General features: G+C 47.1%; 1 protein-coding gene across 1 annotated transcript; it reads right to left on the minus strand.

The window, feature by feature from the left end:
* Positions 1-495: 495 nt before the first annotated feature.
* Positions 496-11197, minus strand: LOC121835061. The gene is made up of 3 exons (XM_042288992.1): positions 11194-11197; positions 10659-10806; positions 496-3310 (listed from the first exon to the last, which is right to left on the minus strand). The coding sequence occupies exons 1-3, from the start codon at positions 11195-11197 to the stop codon at positions 3073-3075; spliced, it is 390 nt and encodes a 129-aa protein (XP_042144926.1). The 3' UTR covers positions 496-3072.
* Positions 11198-15276: the final 4079 nt, after the last annotated feature.

The raw sequence follows: 15276 nt of genomic DNA on the forward strand, positions 1-15276 counted from the left end.
CACCGGGCTAGACCTTGGCGTTGGCAAATCGCGGCGGTCAGAAATCTCGTGGAGTTTCTCGCCACGAGATTTCAGCTCAGATCCCCGCAGTGGTGTGCGTCTATCTGTGCGACTCTTCCGCTTTGCCCTGGACCTTTCGCGCTGTTACTTCCTCTAACGAAAGACCAAAGTTTAACAAGTAAAAAAAAAAACGTTCAGCCTTTCCCCTCTGGTGAAGAAGGAAGACCAGCGAAACTGTACTATGGTGGGAATGAAGAAATGGCCGGCCACAAGTCGGAAAGCCGGAGCGGAAAGGTTGGAGAGGTTGCCGCCATCTATGAGCGACGATGGAAACCAGACAACCGGCATGCCGGTTGTTTGGTTGCCGTTGTCGATCATAGATGCCGGTAGCTGTCCGGAGGGTTGAGTCGACACTTATTTGCTGACGGACACGATGCTGGGGAAGGTAGCCATTAACAGCTCCACTGTAAAAAGAAAAGACAGTCGCGGACAGTGTTCAAAAAAGACAACTCATCGGCAGGTTTAATGTTTGCAACAATCGCAGTATCCAGAGAAAAACAAGAAGAAACATGTAAAAGAGGTATCGATCTCAGGAAACAAAAAAAAAAGTAACACAAAACTCACAAGAAGACAATCAGCTGTGAAATCTCTCAAGCCGCAAATCATTCTGATCACGTGGGCCCAAGTCGGAAGGCAATGCATGGCCCTCTTCTCTAAATAATACGAAAAAAGCATAAAAACATAAGTATATAGTATAGATAAGTAACGTTGGGGTGAACGCAAGAGACTGTGAGCAAACTACAGGCAACAGTAACATCTCCCTAGAGCGACTTCCTGATCGGGCGAATCATCGTAACACACGCTCCGACACAACACCCGCAAAATATTTTTTTCTTAATTTCATTTCGAAGCAACACGATCATTCCCCACAAAGAGAGGTGGTACACGTAGACAAGTTATAACTCTTGAAACTCTCTCGATCGAAATCTTTGGTGTATTCAGTGAATAAGCACTCTCTTCCTAAAAGGTACGACGATTCAGGACTTTGCGAGAAAAAAAGAAGAGGCCATAAAAAACACGACCTGCTTTTTTTTAAGTGAGGCTTTTTCAAATAAAAATAAACACGATATTACAAAATCAACAAGTACTTCCTTCTTTACATTCACACTCATTCGGAGAAAACACCTCCGCTGCATTGTTATACTCGGATGGAACCAAGCAAGTTGGTTTGTTGTATCCACTCCCCACCCCCGCACTGCAACAAGGTGGTCAGAATCAAAGCGCTCACGCTTCGGAAGAGGAGAGAATGCAAAGAGGCCTCCCCACTTACTGGCGTATCTTTATCTAGTGACACCGGTTCACCAGATGGCGCCAGGTTTCCCGCTCAACACTGCACGCGTGCTCCATCCATCTTGCGTTTCATATAGGTGTATGTAACACGTGATAGAAGGTTGTAGCTCATTATTCGGCAAGACAATATTGCATTACTCGATACGGAAGACGTACGGAGCATGAACCACACAAAACGCGAGGCAACGCCACGTATAGACCGCCACTCTGCGAGCCGCTGCGAAACTATTCCCGAATACACACACTTATAGTCACTGACGGAATGAGAAGGGCAGGGCGTGTCTTTCGAACGCCCAGCCTCTAGCACGCGCTTCCTGCCTTCCGCTGTGCTTTGTCTGCGCGCTCCAAGTGCCCGAGACACCGAAGCACTGTCGAAGGTAGAAAGCTGCCGCTGGAGCCGGGACAACTGACGTCCGTCCCTGCCGTTCTCACCTTTTCAGTGATTATAGTTGTACTACTTGTTTCTCCTCGCTTCTCCCTCTCCCTCTGCGCCGAAATAAACAATCCAATAACTAATCTTCACAGCAATATCTTTTTTTTTTTACTTTGCCAAGTTGAATGTTTGTGCGAACTGGATATCGGGGGAGAGGGCGGAGACTTGAACGAAGGTAAGTTTTAAATGGAGCCCGCCAGTATGCATAAACTCCCTCGCGCTGCCACCTAACCGCCCTCTTAAATGTTTCTCTTATTAAGTATACTTTTTTTTGTAGTTCACTCGTACAATAACACAATATGTAAATCTGACTGTGAGGAGTTCACGAGTCTGATCCTGCCAAAGAACACAAGTGTTTGGAGAACAAACAAACGATAACGAAACGCTTGCCTTGCCAGGCAAGGAAGCAAATGACGAATATTGAGCATTTTAGTTTGCTTACTAGAGGGCGGGGGACGATAGCCAGACTGTTTCATCTGCGTGTAATGTAGATCATTCTTGAATGATATTTTTAACGTGACCGTTTGCACCCTTTCTGAAGAGGACAATTGGCACGAACTGATCTTCAAGTGTGACACAGCGGTGAGCGCACAATAACAAAACTGATCCATACAAAACACACTGTAAATGAACAACGTAATTCCAGTTAACGCTCTGGGATCTCTTTGCGTCGTTTCAGCGAGCGTCACCAGAGCGTCAGAACAACAGGCGCATTCTTCGAGGAGCGCCCAAGCTTAACATTCACGTCACAGCTAGAAGACGATCCTAAATTATTTAGACTGAGAATTAGGACTACAGAGTTCTACATAATCAAAAATAAAAGAAGAAAAAAGAATCCAAACTTCAGCGCCAATAGGTTCAACTGATCAGTCCTCAGCGCGAGATTGTGCTTCGATCGTCACCATCAACGTGTTCGACTCCCAGATCGGAGCTACATCCAAGAGGCGGTGACGTCACTTAACCATCCAACAAGCACCCTCGTCTGGACGAATCCACGCTGGAGACCCCATGACGTCATCAGATCCATGCCGAAAAAGTACATGACGTCATCAAACCGTTCCGCAGAAGTACATGACGACATCAGACTGCGTGGAAGGAGTCCACGCGCCCGCACGCACCACCACAGCAGGAAGAATTACCCGCAATATTGCTTGCCGCAACATCGGACTCCGAAAAAAGTACTTGAGCACAGGGCGACACACCCGGGCGCCCGCGAGACGTCCGCCATCCCGTGATGAGACCGTCCGAAGCCACGACCCGTCACGTGGGCAAGGTTACCGGGTGTCCCGCTATAAGGCGCGCATGTTGTTGAAGAGTGTCAACGCCAGGAGCGGCAGCAGGGCTAGGGCAGACGACGACGGCGTCGCGGCGGAGTTGCAGTTGTAGTACTTGCACTTGGTCTTGTAGACGTTACCCAGAAGGTTCCGGGCCACGTTGATCAGAGACGACACGAGCACGCTCACTTCCTCCTTGCAGCCCGAGTTGAAGGCGGCCGCCTGGAAGCACCGCTCCAGACGGTCCACGGAGCTGAAACAGAACAACCATAATCACTGGAGGTCCCCAGGGAGGAGTAAGTGCTCCGCTGCGCAGAACAACGTCCATAGTAACGCCAGGTTTACGTACTTAAGCCGTACTCCCACTGCCCACTGTTGTACATGTAACTCAAGAACAGTAATCAATTACAACTACAATAACTAGTGGTTAAAACGTATTCAATTAGATTACTGATCTATGTTAGACGAAAATGAATGGACCATTAAAGGAAAAAGTAAAAGTCTCGTTTCCCGACTACTTCACATTTTCAAACACAAAGATCTTCCACTGGTCTGAAAAACGGGCCTTTCGTACTGTCCATTATTAGATTGGAATCACCAAATTATCAGCTACGTCTCTGCCCGACCCACTAATTTCGTTTGACCCTCCTCCTGTCGGAGGCATACGGTTCGATGATTCCTTGAAACGAGAACTTGCAGAAACAGACAGCGCCATTAAAAAGGGTGGGGAAGATTAATAACGGTCGCAAAATAATTTTAGTACTTCGAAAAGGTAATTAACTTACTTTCCCGATTACCACGTAATTAAACTAATCGAATAATCACAAGATTCATCTAAAAACTAACAGATTACAAGTGATTGATTACCTGTAGAAGCGCGCAAGACTGCAACTCCTATATCGTGCGAAGGACACGGTGTCCACTGCAGACATGATCGCAGAATTTCCTGCGGGCATGTCCTCAAGCATCGTCGAAGCATGCTTGCTTCGAAGGTGCTTCGAACACAGGCTTTATGTTACTAAGGGATCGTCGTAAAAGTTTCCCCCGACATTTTTTTGCAGACAGTTTTAGAGCGCAGCTCTTAGGCGCCCGTTTCCGGCTTGAGCGGCGTCGGCGTCGCCGTCGGCGTAACCGCGCGGTGCATTGTGGGCAAAGTCCCATAATGCACCGCGCGAGCCCCCCCCCCTCGGGGTCACGTGACCACGGGGGGGGGGGGGGGGGGCACGTGACCCCCGATGACGTCATCGTCACTGATGATGTCACCGGCATCCGCATCGTTATCATCATCAGTGACGTCACCGGCATCCGCATCGTCATCGTCACTGATAACGTCGTCAGTGACGTCACTGATGACATCACCAGCATCCACATCGTCATCGACATCATCACTGATGACGTCATCAGTGACGTCACTGATGACGTCAACGACATCAGCCTCGTCATCATCACAGATGACGTCATCAGTGACGTCACTGATGACGTCAACGACATCCGCATCGTCATCATCACTGATGACGTCATCAGTGACGTCACTGATGACGTCACCGGCATCCGCATGGTCATTATCAGTGATGACGTCATCAGTGACGTCACTGATGACGTCACCGACATCCGCACCGTCACTGATGACGTCATCGGTGACGTCACTAATGACGTCATCGGTATCCGCATCGTCATCGTGACTGATGACGTCATTAGTGACGTCACTGATGACATTATCGGCATTGTCATCGTCACGTGACCCCCAGGTCACGTGACCCCCCAAAGTCACGTGACCTCCCCCCCCCCCCGGTCAGTTGACCCCCCCAGTACCCTTCCCTCCTCCTCCTCAAGAGCTGCGCTCTAATTTGGCGTTACAGGGAGTTGTAAACGGCCTTCACTTTTTTTTTCTTCTATTATGCATTAAAAGTATGACCGCTTTGAAAACGATTTGATGATCTTATAAACGATCACTTCTCATAAATAGTGCGCACATTTGAGTTGGTAAGTACTGCAGAACCTTAACTCTAGCTATAGATGCAGTTCCAGGACTACGTGATAGATGGAGCCAGTGTGCCATGGTGTGTTCGCTGGTCGTAAGCGATTGTGAGGCAGCTCAATGATGCGCGACGGGCTGGGTCGCAAAAAGGCGTGTGTGCAAAGCAGGTCTAGAGCAGAAGTCACCCTGCTCATACACCCCACCAAAGACCTTCGCTGCACATCACGGATTTTCGAAGCTTCCTACACGCGAGTACTTCGATCATGCCTATAGGGAGTATTCACTCGCGGCCATAGCTGTGTGCGCGAATGCTGAGCCCGTGCTGATAGCGAACTTCCACAGTTCTTTTGCAACGTGCATTCCGCACCATCAAGAGTGCCGGTCTTAGCAGCCTATTGATGTGAGCTCGTTCTGAGCATGCGCTCTCAACAGCGCCCACAAATATGGCGTTCAGTGAATATACAGTTTTCGCCCGACCAATGTTACGAGGAAGAAAGCTGCCTCAGCCAATGCCTGTAGACTCCCTTTCGTACAATGCGCTCGCGGTGTGACCGTGGCTTTAGGGTTCCTTGTTGTCGGGGTTTGCTTATAGGGCCCTGTCACACTGAGGCAACAGTTGGACAACTCTATTGCTGCATTCACACTAGCGTTCCAATCGCAACCGCGAAGCGGATCCTCTCGTTTTCACCATCAAATGTGCGTGAAACTGCACTAAACCTTTAAGCAACCGCGTCGCAACCGCTTCGCGATATGCGGTTCTACCGCCAGTGTGAATGAGGCATATCCGGCAACACAAGGAAGTCGTGTCCTGTCACATAGCGGCAACGGCAACAGTCGGCCAACATGCTGCTGCCGCCCGGTTGCCGTGTTTGATTTGCTGTCCGACAACCCCGTCACACCGCTCTAACGGCGGGGACAACACAGGGAACACTCCGCCATTTTGATTGTTTACCTTCGTTTTTGTGCGGCGCGGCGCGGCTGGAAATGTGACTCTACAAAGTGTTAGTGCGTTCGAAGGGCCGGATATTGCCACGGGACGACATCAACCAGTGACTGTGATTAGAAAGCTTGACAGAGTGAGTATTTTCCTCCGTTTCTTTTTTTTTCAAAATGTTCTTCATTCGCTGACAAAGCAGATAGCCGTAACCGAGGAAAGTGAGATCGCTGATATATGTTTGGGATTTAAGCCACCGTATGAAGTGTTTCTGTCCGGTTCTTCCTTTCATGCAATTCCTATTTCTACTGTAAAATTGAGTTAGCACCGGCGGTGCTCCGGAGCGTATTTTGTAGCGTGGTGTTGAGCTCAGCTGACAGCGCTTAAAAACTGCTACGCCGACAAGTTCGGCCTTGGGAATAACAATCGGTGTAATAAATATTTTTCAAAGCTGTTTAAACGTCCTGGGCATTTTCGAAACCAATCAGGTGTCTGCTGGCGGCTGTAGCCAAGTTCCAAGTATCAACAATCATGATCAGAGTGGTCGTTTTAATGATTCGATTCTTTAATCTTTGCTGTCCCGGATTATTTTTATTATACTTCATCAGCGTGTGAGTAGGCATGCCAGTTTATTTCACTAGCAATAATGTGAGTTGGCCTCTCGGGAGTTTCAGTTTCAACACCAGTCTGAACGTTCACGACCAGTAGCTGCGACCATTTCGACAATCGCTTTCTGTAAATACGCAGAAAAAACATTCATATAACTATTTTAGCTGCGCGCTAGCCTTAATTATTGTTAAATAACGTTTTCCAAGCCTTTATTTAAATAAGACGTCATCGAGAAGGAACTAGCTCTGACATCGAAGCTCTCTGTGTTTTCGTGTAGCCGGCCCGAAATTCGCTCAGCTAGCGATTAGGCAAACACACGCTGTCCAAGACAAGTAGCGGCTGTTTTTGTTGCCGAAAGATGTTATAACGAGGCAACATTTCCGTTGCCGTCCATGTTGCGCCGTTGTTGCAGAGATGCGACAGGTTTGTCGGACAACACGGGGAGAGATCAACAAGTTGGCCGACTGTTGGACAACGTGTTGCGTTGCTGTCGTGTTGCCTCAGTGTGACAGGGCCTTCATTGTCCCATATTCTGTGTTTTTCAATGCTATTTTTAGTGTCCAAGAAAATCGGCGTTTAGTTTATATTGAACAACCGTAAGGTTGTTCAACAACCTAAGGACTGGTAGCACGTTCTGGTACCGACAAGAAAGCGGAACAACGAGCCGACAGCAGTCGTCTGTTCGATGGGCCTGTCGGAACGTGGCGCTACAAGTTGCTTTCATCTAGAGTGCCTTCATACACACGCGCGCTTCTGCTTGAGTGGTGACATCTCAGCCATTTTTCCGCCCGATCTTTTTCTTATATGCATCTTGAAGTACACGCAATCCGGTGTCACTCAGCTCGAGCGCATAGCTTTGGCTGATGCATAGACGCCATTTTACCGCCCAAGTCACGCACCGAGTGCGCGAGAGTGTCACGCGCTGGCACATTCAGGGCAACAATGGATGTCTTCACCCTGACACAGACAGACATGTAAGCACCCTACTTTCATCGCTAACTCGGACGCCTGCGCACACGTTAGGCGTTCACCCTAAGATATTTCCTAGCCTAATTGTTTTTTTTTGTTTTTTGTTTTGTTTTTTTTTCAAGAAAAAAGGAGATTTTTTTTTTTTTTTTTTTTTAATTCACAAGGTACAGTTGCTGTTAAGCTTAACTGGGACGCTCGAGGGAGCGTTCTTTCCACTACTTTTTTTTCCCTGGGGCGCCAGCGCGGCGACATTTAGTGGTATCAATTGGTCACGTGACGGTGAGCTCATTTCGGAGCGAAAGGGGGAGGGGGGGGGATGGGGCGCACGGTAGACTCAGAGCTCGGGCGGGTATCACATCAGATAACGCTAAACAAGCTGTATCGAGAATACGAAATAATAAGGGCAATTTTCATTTTATCTTAATTATTTTTGGCGGGAAATCAGTTGTGTAATGCAAGGTGCAGAATATAAATACAACACAAAAATAAAAGAAAAAAGAAGCGGTGCATGTCATTTTTTTTCAAGCATTTGATTTGAAAACCTACCGCGCTCCCCCCCCCCCCCCCCCCCCCCCACTCTAAAATGGCCCGCCGCCACGTGACCTATAGGAAGTATTCACTGGACGGCATATTTGTGGGTACTGTTTAGAGCGCATGCTCAGAACGAGCTCGCATCAATAGGCTGCTAAGACCGGCACTCTTGATGGTGCGGAATGCACGTTGCAAAGGAACTGTGGAAGCTCGCCATCAGCACGCGCTCAGCAGTCGCGCACACAGCTATGGCCGCCAGTGAATACTCCCTATAGGCACCGCTGGCTGCCACCAGGCTAGCGCCCCGGGGAAAAACACGCGCGGTCTAGCTTTCCAGTTTAGTTTGACTGCGACTATACAATCCACCTACCTAAACGTACAGGGTGTTCCCCAAACAATATACAGATTTTTGTTTTCATTTAAACAATTAAGTAGGCATCGCCGAACGCCGATTCTCCGTCCAAATGAAGCGAACCTGATGGCAAAGTTTCAAAACTAACCGCTATGTCATTCAAAAGATATTAGCGATTTTTTAACATTTTCATTGGGAAATGGCTGCCGACTGGGCTCTGAAATACATGCAGTTGATTGGCGCCAGTTATCGAAAACGGGCGAAAACGGGCACCATTTTCCCATCGAAATTTTCAGAAACTCACTTATAAGTTTCGATAAAGAAAGCGGATAGTTCTAGAACTTCGGCCTCTGCTTCGAACCGCTTTTGCGCTGCATTTCGGCGGATAATGAGCATTCAGCGATCCGTAGTTCAAAGTTGGCGGTGGAGGAAACACTAACTGTAACTTTTTTTTTTTTTTTTTAAACTTTAGTTATGGAATTGAAAGACGTTATGTTCACACGAATGTTTGTAATCTGTTTTTTCTCTGGAGAACATCACTTATCGATATAGCACCTCCCAACGGCGATGCCCATTCACTACCCGTGCACTAGTCCCTGCATGCTGTCATTAAAGGCGTCTGTTAACGGCACGAAAGGAGGCTTGGAGGAGCTGCAGTTTCAAGATGTTACGCCTTGCCCACGTTACAGCGCGGACCTCGCCTCATGAGTGCGAGTGTCGCGAACCTGCCTAGGTTCGAGTTCAACCAAGTTCGACTTTTTCGCACTTTCAACGTGATAACTGACAAAGGTTCGACTCAAGTTCGACTTTTGTGCTTATGCAAGAAAATTAAAAAATCAGTTGACTCTACCTGGCGGAGGAAAAGCGCAATGTTTGCTGGGTGTCTTGGCATGACTGGCTCACATTACTAACTAACGAAAGCATTAAAAGAGCATATTTTCCCTTCTATGTAGTGTAAATATGGTAACCCTTTTACAAAATATAAAAATAAAGGACTTCCTAGATTATTTGTTTCCCAGAATTCAAAATATTCGTGTAGAAGCCGGGCAACACTGTTCATAAGTCGAACTTTAGTGAAAGTTCTAAGGTTCGGCGAACAAGTTGCACTTCGAGGTTCGATGTCAAAATCGAGGTCCGACAACAGTTCGCGACACCCCTGCTCATGAGTGATTGCGTCCCGTTTAAGCCGGAGTTAGCCGCAGTGGACATCTGGTGTCTCAAATGTAGATGACATATTTAGCCCGTGCAGGACTGCTAGCCTAGTCTTACACTTGCACCACGCAGCAGTGAAACACGTTCGCACGCCGGTACGATGCTCATCCAGATCGAAATGGGCAGGGTGGGGATTGAACCCAGGATCCACAGCCAGAAGCCATCAGACCTCTGGCTGTTTCCCAAGATGAAGAAACACCCGAAGGGTAGAGAGTTGGCGTCTGAGACGAAGAGGTCACGAATGCAGTGCGCCGTCGGCGTCCTCAACAGCCGCCCTCATTCGACGGCATGCGGAGACTAGAGCACACCGTTGGCGGAAGTGCATCGCCGCTGATAGGGACCATATCGAAAAGAGATGTTCTCCCATGAACGAGGAGAATGCAAAGTTTAATTTCAATGTAGCGTCTTTATATTACACCATTGAATAAAGTAGCAGCCCAAGACGCAAAGATTACTGAACACGTACAGGGTGTCAAAAAAAAAAAAAAAAACTTTACAGGATTTTTTTCACCGCGAAAATAAACTGCGCATCGCCGAACGCTCATTCTACACCCAAAGGGCGCTAGAGGTCACAACTAGATGCCAAAGTTTCAGCCCGATTTCATAACTTAATCAAAAGTTATAAGTGATTTTCTGAAAATTTCAATGGGAAAATGGAGCCCATTTTCGTCCGTTTTCGGTTTCTGGTGCCCATAGAGCCCCATGCATTCAAAAACTCCGTCGGCCGCTTCCCATTGAAATTTTCAGAAAATTCCTTATAACTTTTGATTAAGTTATCGGATCGGGCTGAAACTTTGGCATCTGGTTGTGACCTCTAGCGCTACCTTTTGGTGGAGAATGAGCGTTCAGCGATGCGTGGTTTATTTTTGCGGTAAAAAAGACCCTGTAATTTTTTTTTGTGACACTTTGTGTATTGGTGAAAGTTCGAGCTTTCTGTGTGCCTATTTCTCTGGTTCCCTTTAGAAAGTTAGGGTTCGTTTCACAGGGAGGCGACATGAGAGAGGGCGTCCTCTCACCAGCAGGCCTCCTTGAGGTCCTTGGGGTCCGAGGCGTTGAAGGTCTTGTCGGTCACGTGTTTCTTGAACACGTTGCTGCACAGCTGCGTCTCCCGGATGGCGGTCTCCACGAAGCACTTGTCCTCGGCAGCGCTCGCCAGGCGCGACACTGGAAGGCCAGAAAAGAAGCAGACGAGGACGTGTCAACAACATCGGTACTGCAAGAAACTAAATCCGCGGACAAGCTGCTCATACGTAAAACATAAGATAGTTTCCAGGCGCCGTGTAATGCGTGTTTCTTTTCTTTTTTTTTTTTTTTGCATGTTGGTTTTGCATTTTTGATTACACAAAGCTCATCTGCAGACGTGTTCGAAGCATGCATACGTTTGAAGAAAACATGCTACGAATATGTCGGAGGCGGGTACGCATATAATTCTGATATCATGTCTGCAGTGAAAACCGTGTCTTTTGAATGATATAGAAGCAGTTCGAATACGGCTTTACGCCTAAGACGCGAAAGACTTCCAATGGCATGTCTAGAGAAAAGCGTTTTTACCCATACTGGAAGTTCTTCCCTTAAAGATGGAGAAGGCCACGTGAAAATATGCGCATTCCCGGTGCCAAATTCACGATGCCACACACAGCACTCCAGTTACGCCGTCGAGACTGCAGCCCACTTTCCACGGCGCCGCAGTTTCGCACTGCTGCGCCAGCACGTGGCTTCGTCTTGCGCCCGATTCGCGTGTACCCACGCAAGAAGCTTCGACGGCGCTCTGGAAAGCACGCTAGCTTCGACAAAGCAGTACACAACGGGAGAAGCCAAATATACGCCTCATTCCAATGTTAAGAAATACAGAACCCAGCACGGGCGTGTTCGTAAGTTTGGAAAGCAAACGAAGCACGCACCAAAAGCACGAATTCTGAAGATGGCAGCTGCCTGTATTTCTCAAGTGGGAGGGTACATACGGAGAGAAACTCAAGGAGACGAGGGGACGAAAACGGGCGGTGACAGCACAGCTCCTCCGATTGGAAGGGTTCGAACAACTCAACTCTATGACGTCAAGCTACCGCGGTGGCGCTGCTGCCGGCACTGCGCATGCGCAGATGCTTTGCCTCGTACGGATCTGGCTTCTGCGAACGCTCAGTGCCCGGACCCGGTGACGGCAAAACGCGGGCTCGTTTGTAAACTGTGCGTCGGTGTAGACTATACTCCGTTCCACGATGGGGCCGACCGCAGACGACGATTCGGCGCAGCCAATCGGGAAGCGGCAAAAGTGCATCGTCACGACTCTCGTCGTCTTTGTGCGTTTGCTGTCACCGTGGCTGAAGCAATCAGGAACGCTGAATGGGACAGTATCCTGCACTTTTATTCTGGTGCGTGATTGGCTTAGCCGCTGATAGCCGGTGACCTTTCAGCAGTATCCAGAATTTGAGAATGCGTGATTAGAACTGAACAAAAGGGTGAAAAGCGCGAACAGATGAGGACAATGAAGAAATACGGACGACGGGACAGGCGCTTGCCAGGACTGGCGATAGGAAGCTCCTGTCTTGTCATCCGTGTTTTTTCATTGTCCCCATGTGCTCGCATTTTTTTAACCTTTTATTCAGTAATGGACAAACTAGCACAAACCCAAGTTTCAACCCATGCCTAAAAGTTGGAAAATTTGCCGTGTCATTATGTGTTTAGCATAGCTCGTGCGTATTCGTCCTCTAGCATATATTCCACGCATCCTAAGGTGTAGTGACTATTTCTTAAAGTTAAGATGGGGCACTTCTACATTTGAGAAAAAACGCTTGAATTGCGTTCATTTGGCCTTTAGAATAACAGATATCAAAATTATATTTCAATGCGACGCGCCGGAGAGCCACAAGAGCAATTTCAAAATAGGGCTGATGCCCCGCCTCCCTAGCCTTGGGCAGCCAAAAGATCCGTCGATGACGTCACGGACAGCGAATGTCTTTCGAGTTTTTCTCGCGTTTAACAATACTTACGCAGCAAATGGTTTGGGTATTCGGGTTCACGGGGTAAAAATACACTAGAATTCACTTCTAACTCATTTTTTCCAAGAAGCTCCGTAGCTTCCCTTTAAAGAAAATTGGATGCGAAATGACCCCGTGTCAGTTTTCAGATAATGAAAGATAACTTGCGCACAGTTCAAGCTTATATAACTGACGCTCAGAAAGCGAGCGAGGATTCTTGCAATAAGCAGACGTTCGATTATTATAACCAAGAGACACGATGACTCGAATTGCATTATTTCTGGAGCCCTAGTAGTTTTTCGAGGTTGATATTTGTTGTCGTTCTCCAAACCAATAAGCAGTAATGCAAATAAAAGTGAACGAGGGCATAGTATAATTGGCTTTTAAGCCACGTGGGTAATTAAAATCCAATCTGTGTTCCGCGCGAGGGTCTAGGAGACGCCGAAAATTGAGCACTACGGCCACGCTATCCCTATTTCGTGCTCACATTAGAAAAAAAAAAAGGACGTTTTGCACATCACTGATGCGCTGCGTGAAGTAGAGCTCTTGCAAGATTTGATTGTCGAAGAAAGAAACGAAGCGTTCGGTGTTCCAAACGCATACGTCTCGATAAAGTAATCTGCAGCAATTTTTAGATGCCGCTACGTTTATCTTAATTCAACGCACGAAAGGGGAAATTACTAACGTTCCGCGAGAAGCCTGACTTTTTTTTTTTCTTACTACGGTCCTCAAGTGAACGAAAGAAGTGAACGGTCCCCGAGTGAACGAAAGGAGCGAACGAAGTAAGAAAAAGAGAGAAGGTAAACGCGGGTGTAGATGGAGAAAAAGACTACGTTCTTAAAGGGGGCACTGAACCACTTTCTGCGAAAGTCTAGTTATGGTAATCACTCAATCTACGGGCTCGAAGCAGAAAAAATAAAAAAAAGATTACATTTATGCGTGTCGATTTTTCTAATAAATCGGGATCAAAGAAAAGACTACCTCGTAATTATCGCACACACAAGGTCTGAACTAGAACCTCTAAACAACCTAAGCTTAAGCATGAACCCCCCCCCCCCACTCCTCCCCCCGATCATCTTTTAGGCGTCGCCATTTTGTTGCCAGAGGAACTGCAATTGGAAGAGTACACATCCGAAAATACCAATGGCCAACTTTCTGGGACACTCCGTGGAATAAGAAGTTTCCGAGGAAATATCAAAAATTATAAATAATATTCTTTCTATGATACCCAGGCAAATAATGAATCCCGGAGAAAAGCTCACCGGAGAAAAGCTCAGCGGAGATAAGCTCACCGGAAAAAAGCTCACCACACTCCAAAAAAAGCCCGTGCATCTGCTTTCCCGCATAACACCTGGGAGAGCCAATCACCGCAACTTACGGAGGTAGCTCAGCGAATGAGGATACCGAAACATATGTTTAGACCAAAAAATGCAGTCTAAGTTGTGACATTAAGCAATGCAAGAGTGACGTTTTGCATTGCTTAATGTCACAACTCAGACTGCGCAATTTTGATCTAGCATATGTTTCTGCATCGTCATTCGATGTGCTGCCTTCGTAAGTTGCGGTGATTGGCTCTCCGAGTGTTGTGCGGGCAAGCAGACACATGGGCTTTTTTTAGAGTGCGGAGAAAAGCTCACCGGAGAAAAGCTCACCGCAAAACCGGCGGATGCCGAGAAAAGTTCACCGATTTTTTTTTCTTTTTATATGGAGGCTGTTGGATCGTGCGTAACATATTTCAATTTATTATCATTAAAATTCCACAGCTTTGTAAAAAAGGAAATGTTATTTTTTGTATTATTTGCCAAATTTATTGGGTATTATTAGGGTTCCCCGCTTTCGGTTTTCATTTTTTAGAAATTCGGCGTACCTTTTGCGGTGTTTATTTTAAAAAACAATTTTCATTTTTTTTTTCGGTGTATATTTATTCCCCAAAAAGTTCACCGTTTTTTTTGTTTTTTTGGGGGGAATACTGTAAAACCCTTAATGTTCGCGAGCCCTCAATTTTCGCGAATTTCACGAATTAAAGAATTCGCGAAATTTAAGGGCGCGCGAAACTTTCGGTCCTTAAGATTTTTAATGCAGGTGTCTGAAATTCGCGAAATTTAGTGGTCGCGATTATATGTCATCTGTGACCGATTCGCGAAAAATAGGGGCCGCGAAAATAAAGGGTTTTACAGTATGACAGAAACACCATCGAACACCGGATCAGATGATCCTTGTAGCTGTGATATTTGTGATCACTCTAAGAATACCGGCACATATACATACGTGGTGTTCGCTACAACTTCCGTCAGGACACACTTCAAAATCACGGAATTCGCGGGCATATTCTTCAGCGCGCTTCTTCTTGCTTCCCATTCTGACGACGTGGCCGTCTGAGGTGATGACCGTACAGACCCAGCCGAATGAAAAAAAAAAAAAGTCGATTGTATTTATGTTTTTAACCACAGGGAAGGTTGAGAGAGGGTGTTAACCTTGATTTCCTTTGAAGTGCATGAAGCGAATAATCTTAAGGCCCGTTCACACTCTTGCGACCGAGTTAGACCGAGAGTGACCAGACCGGTTTTTAAGCCTCTTGCGACTTCTTAGGACCAGCTCCGCTGCATCACATCCGGTCCTAAGAAGTCGCAAAAGGCTTAAAAACCGGTCTGGTCTCTCT

The sequence above is a fragment of the Ixodes scapularis genome, unplaced genomic scaffold (assembly GCF_016920785.2).
Source record: "Ixodes scapularis isolate PalLabHiFi unplaced genomic scaffold, ASM1692078v2 PGA_scaffold11__112_contigs__length_91849675, whole genome shotgun sequence".
NCBI lineage: Eukaryota > Metazoa > Arthropoda > Arachnida > Ixodida > Ixodidae > Ixodes > Ixodes scapularis.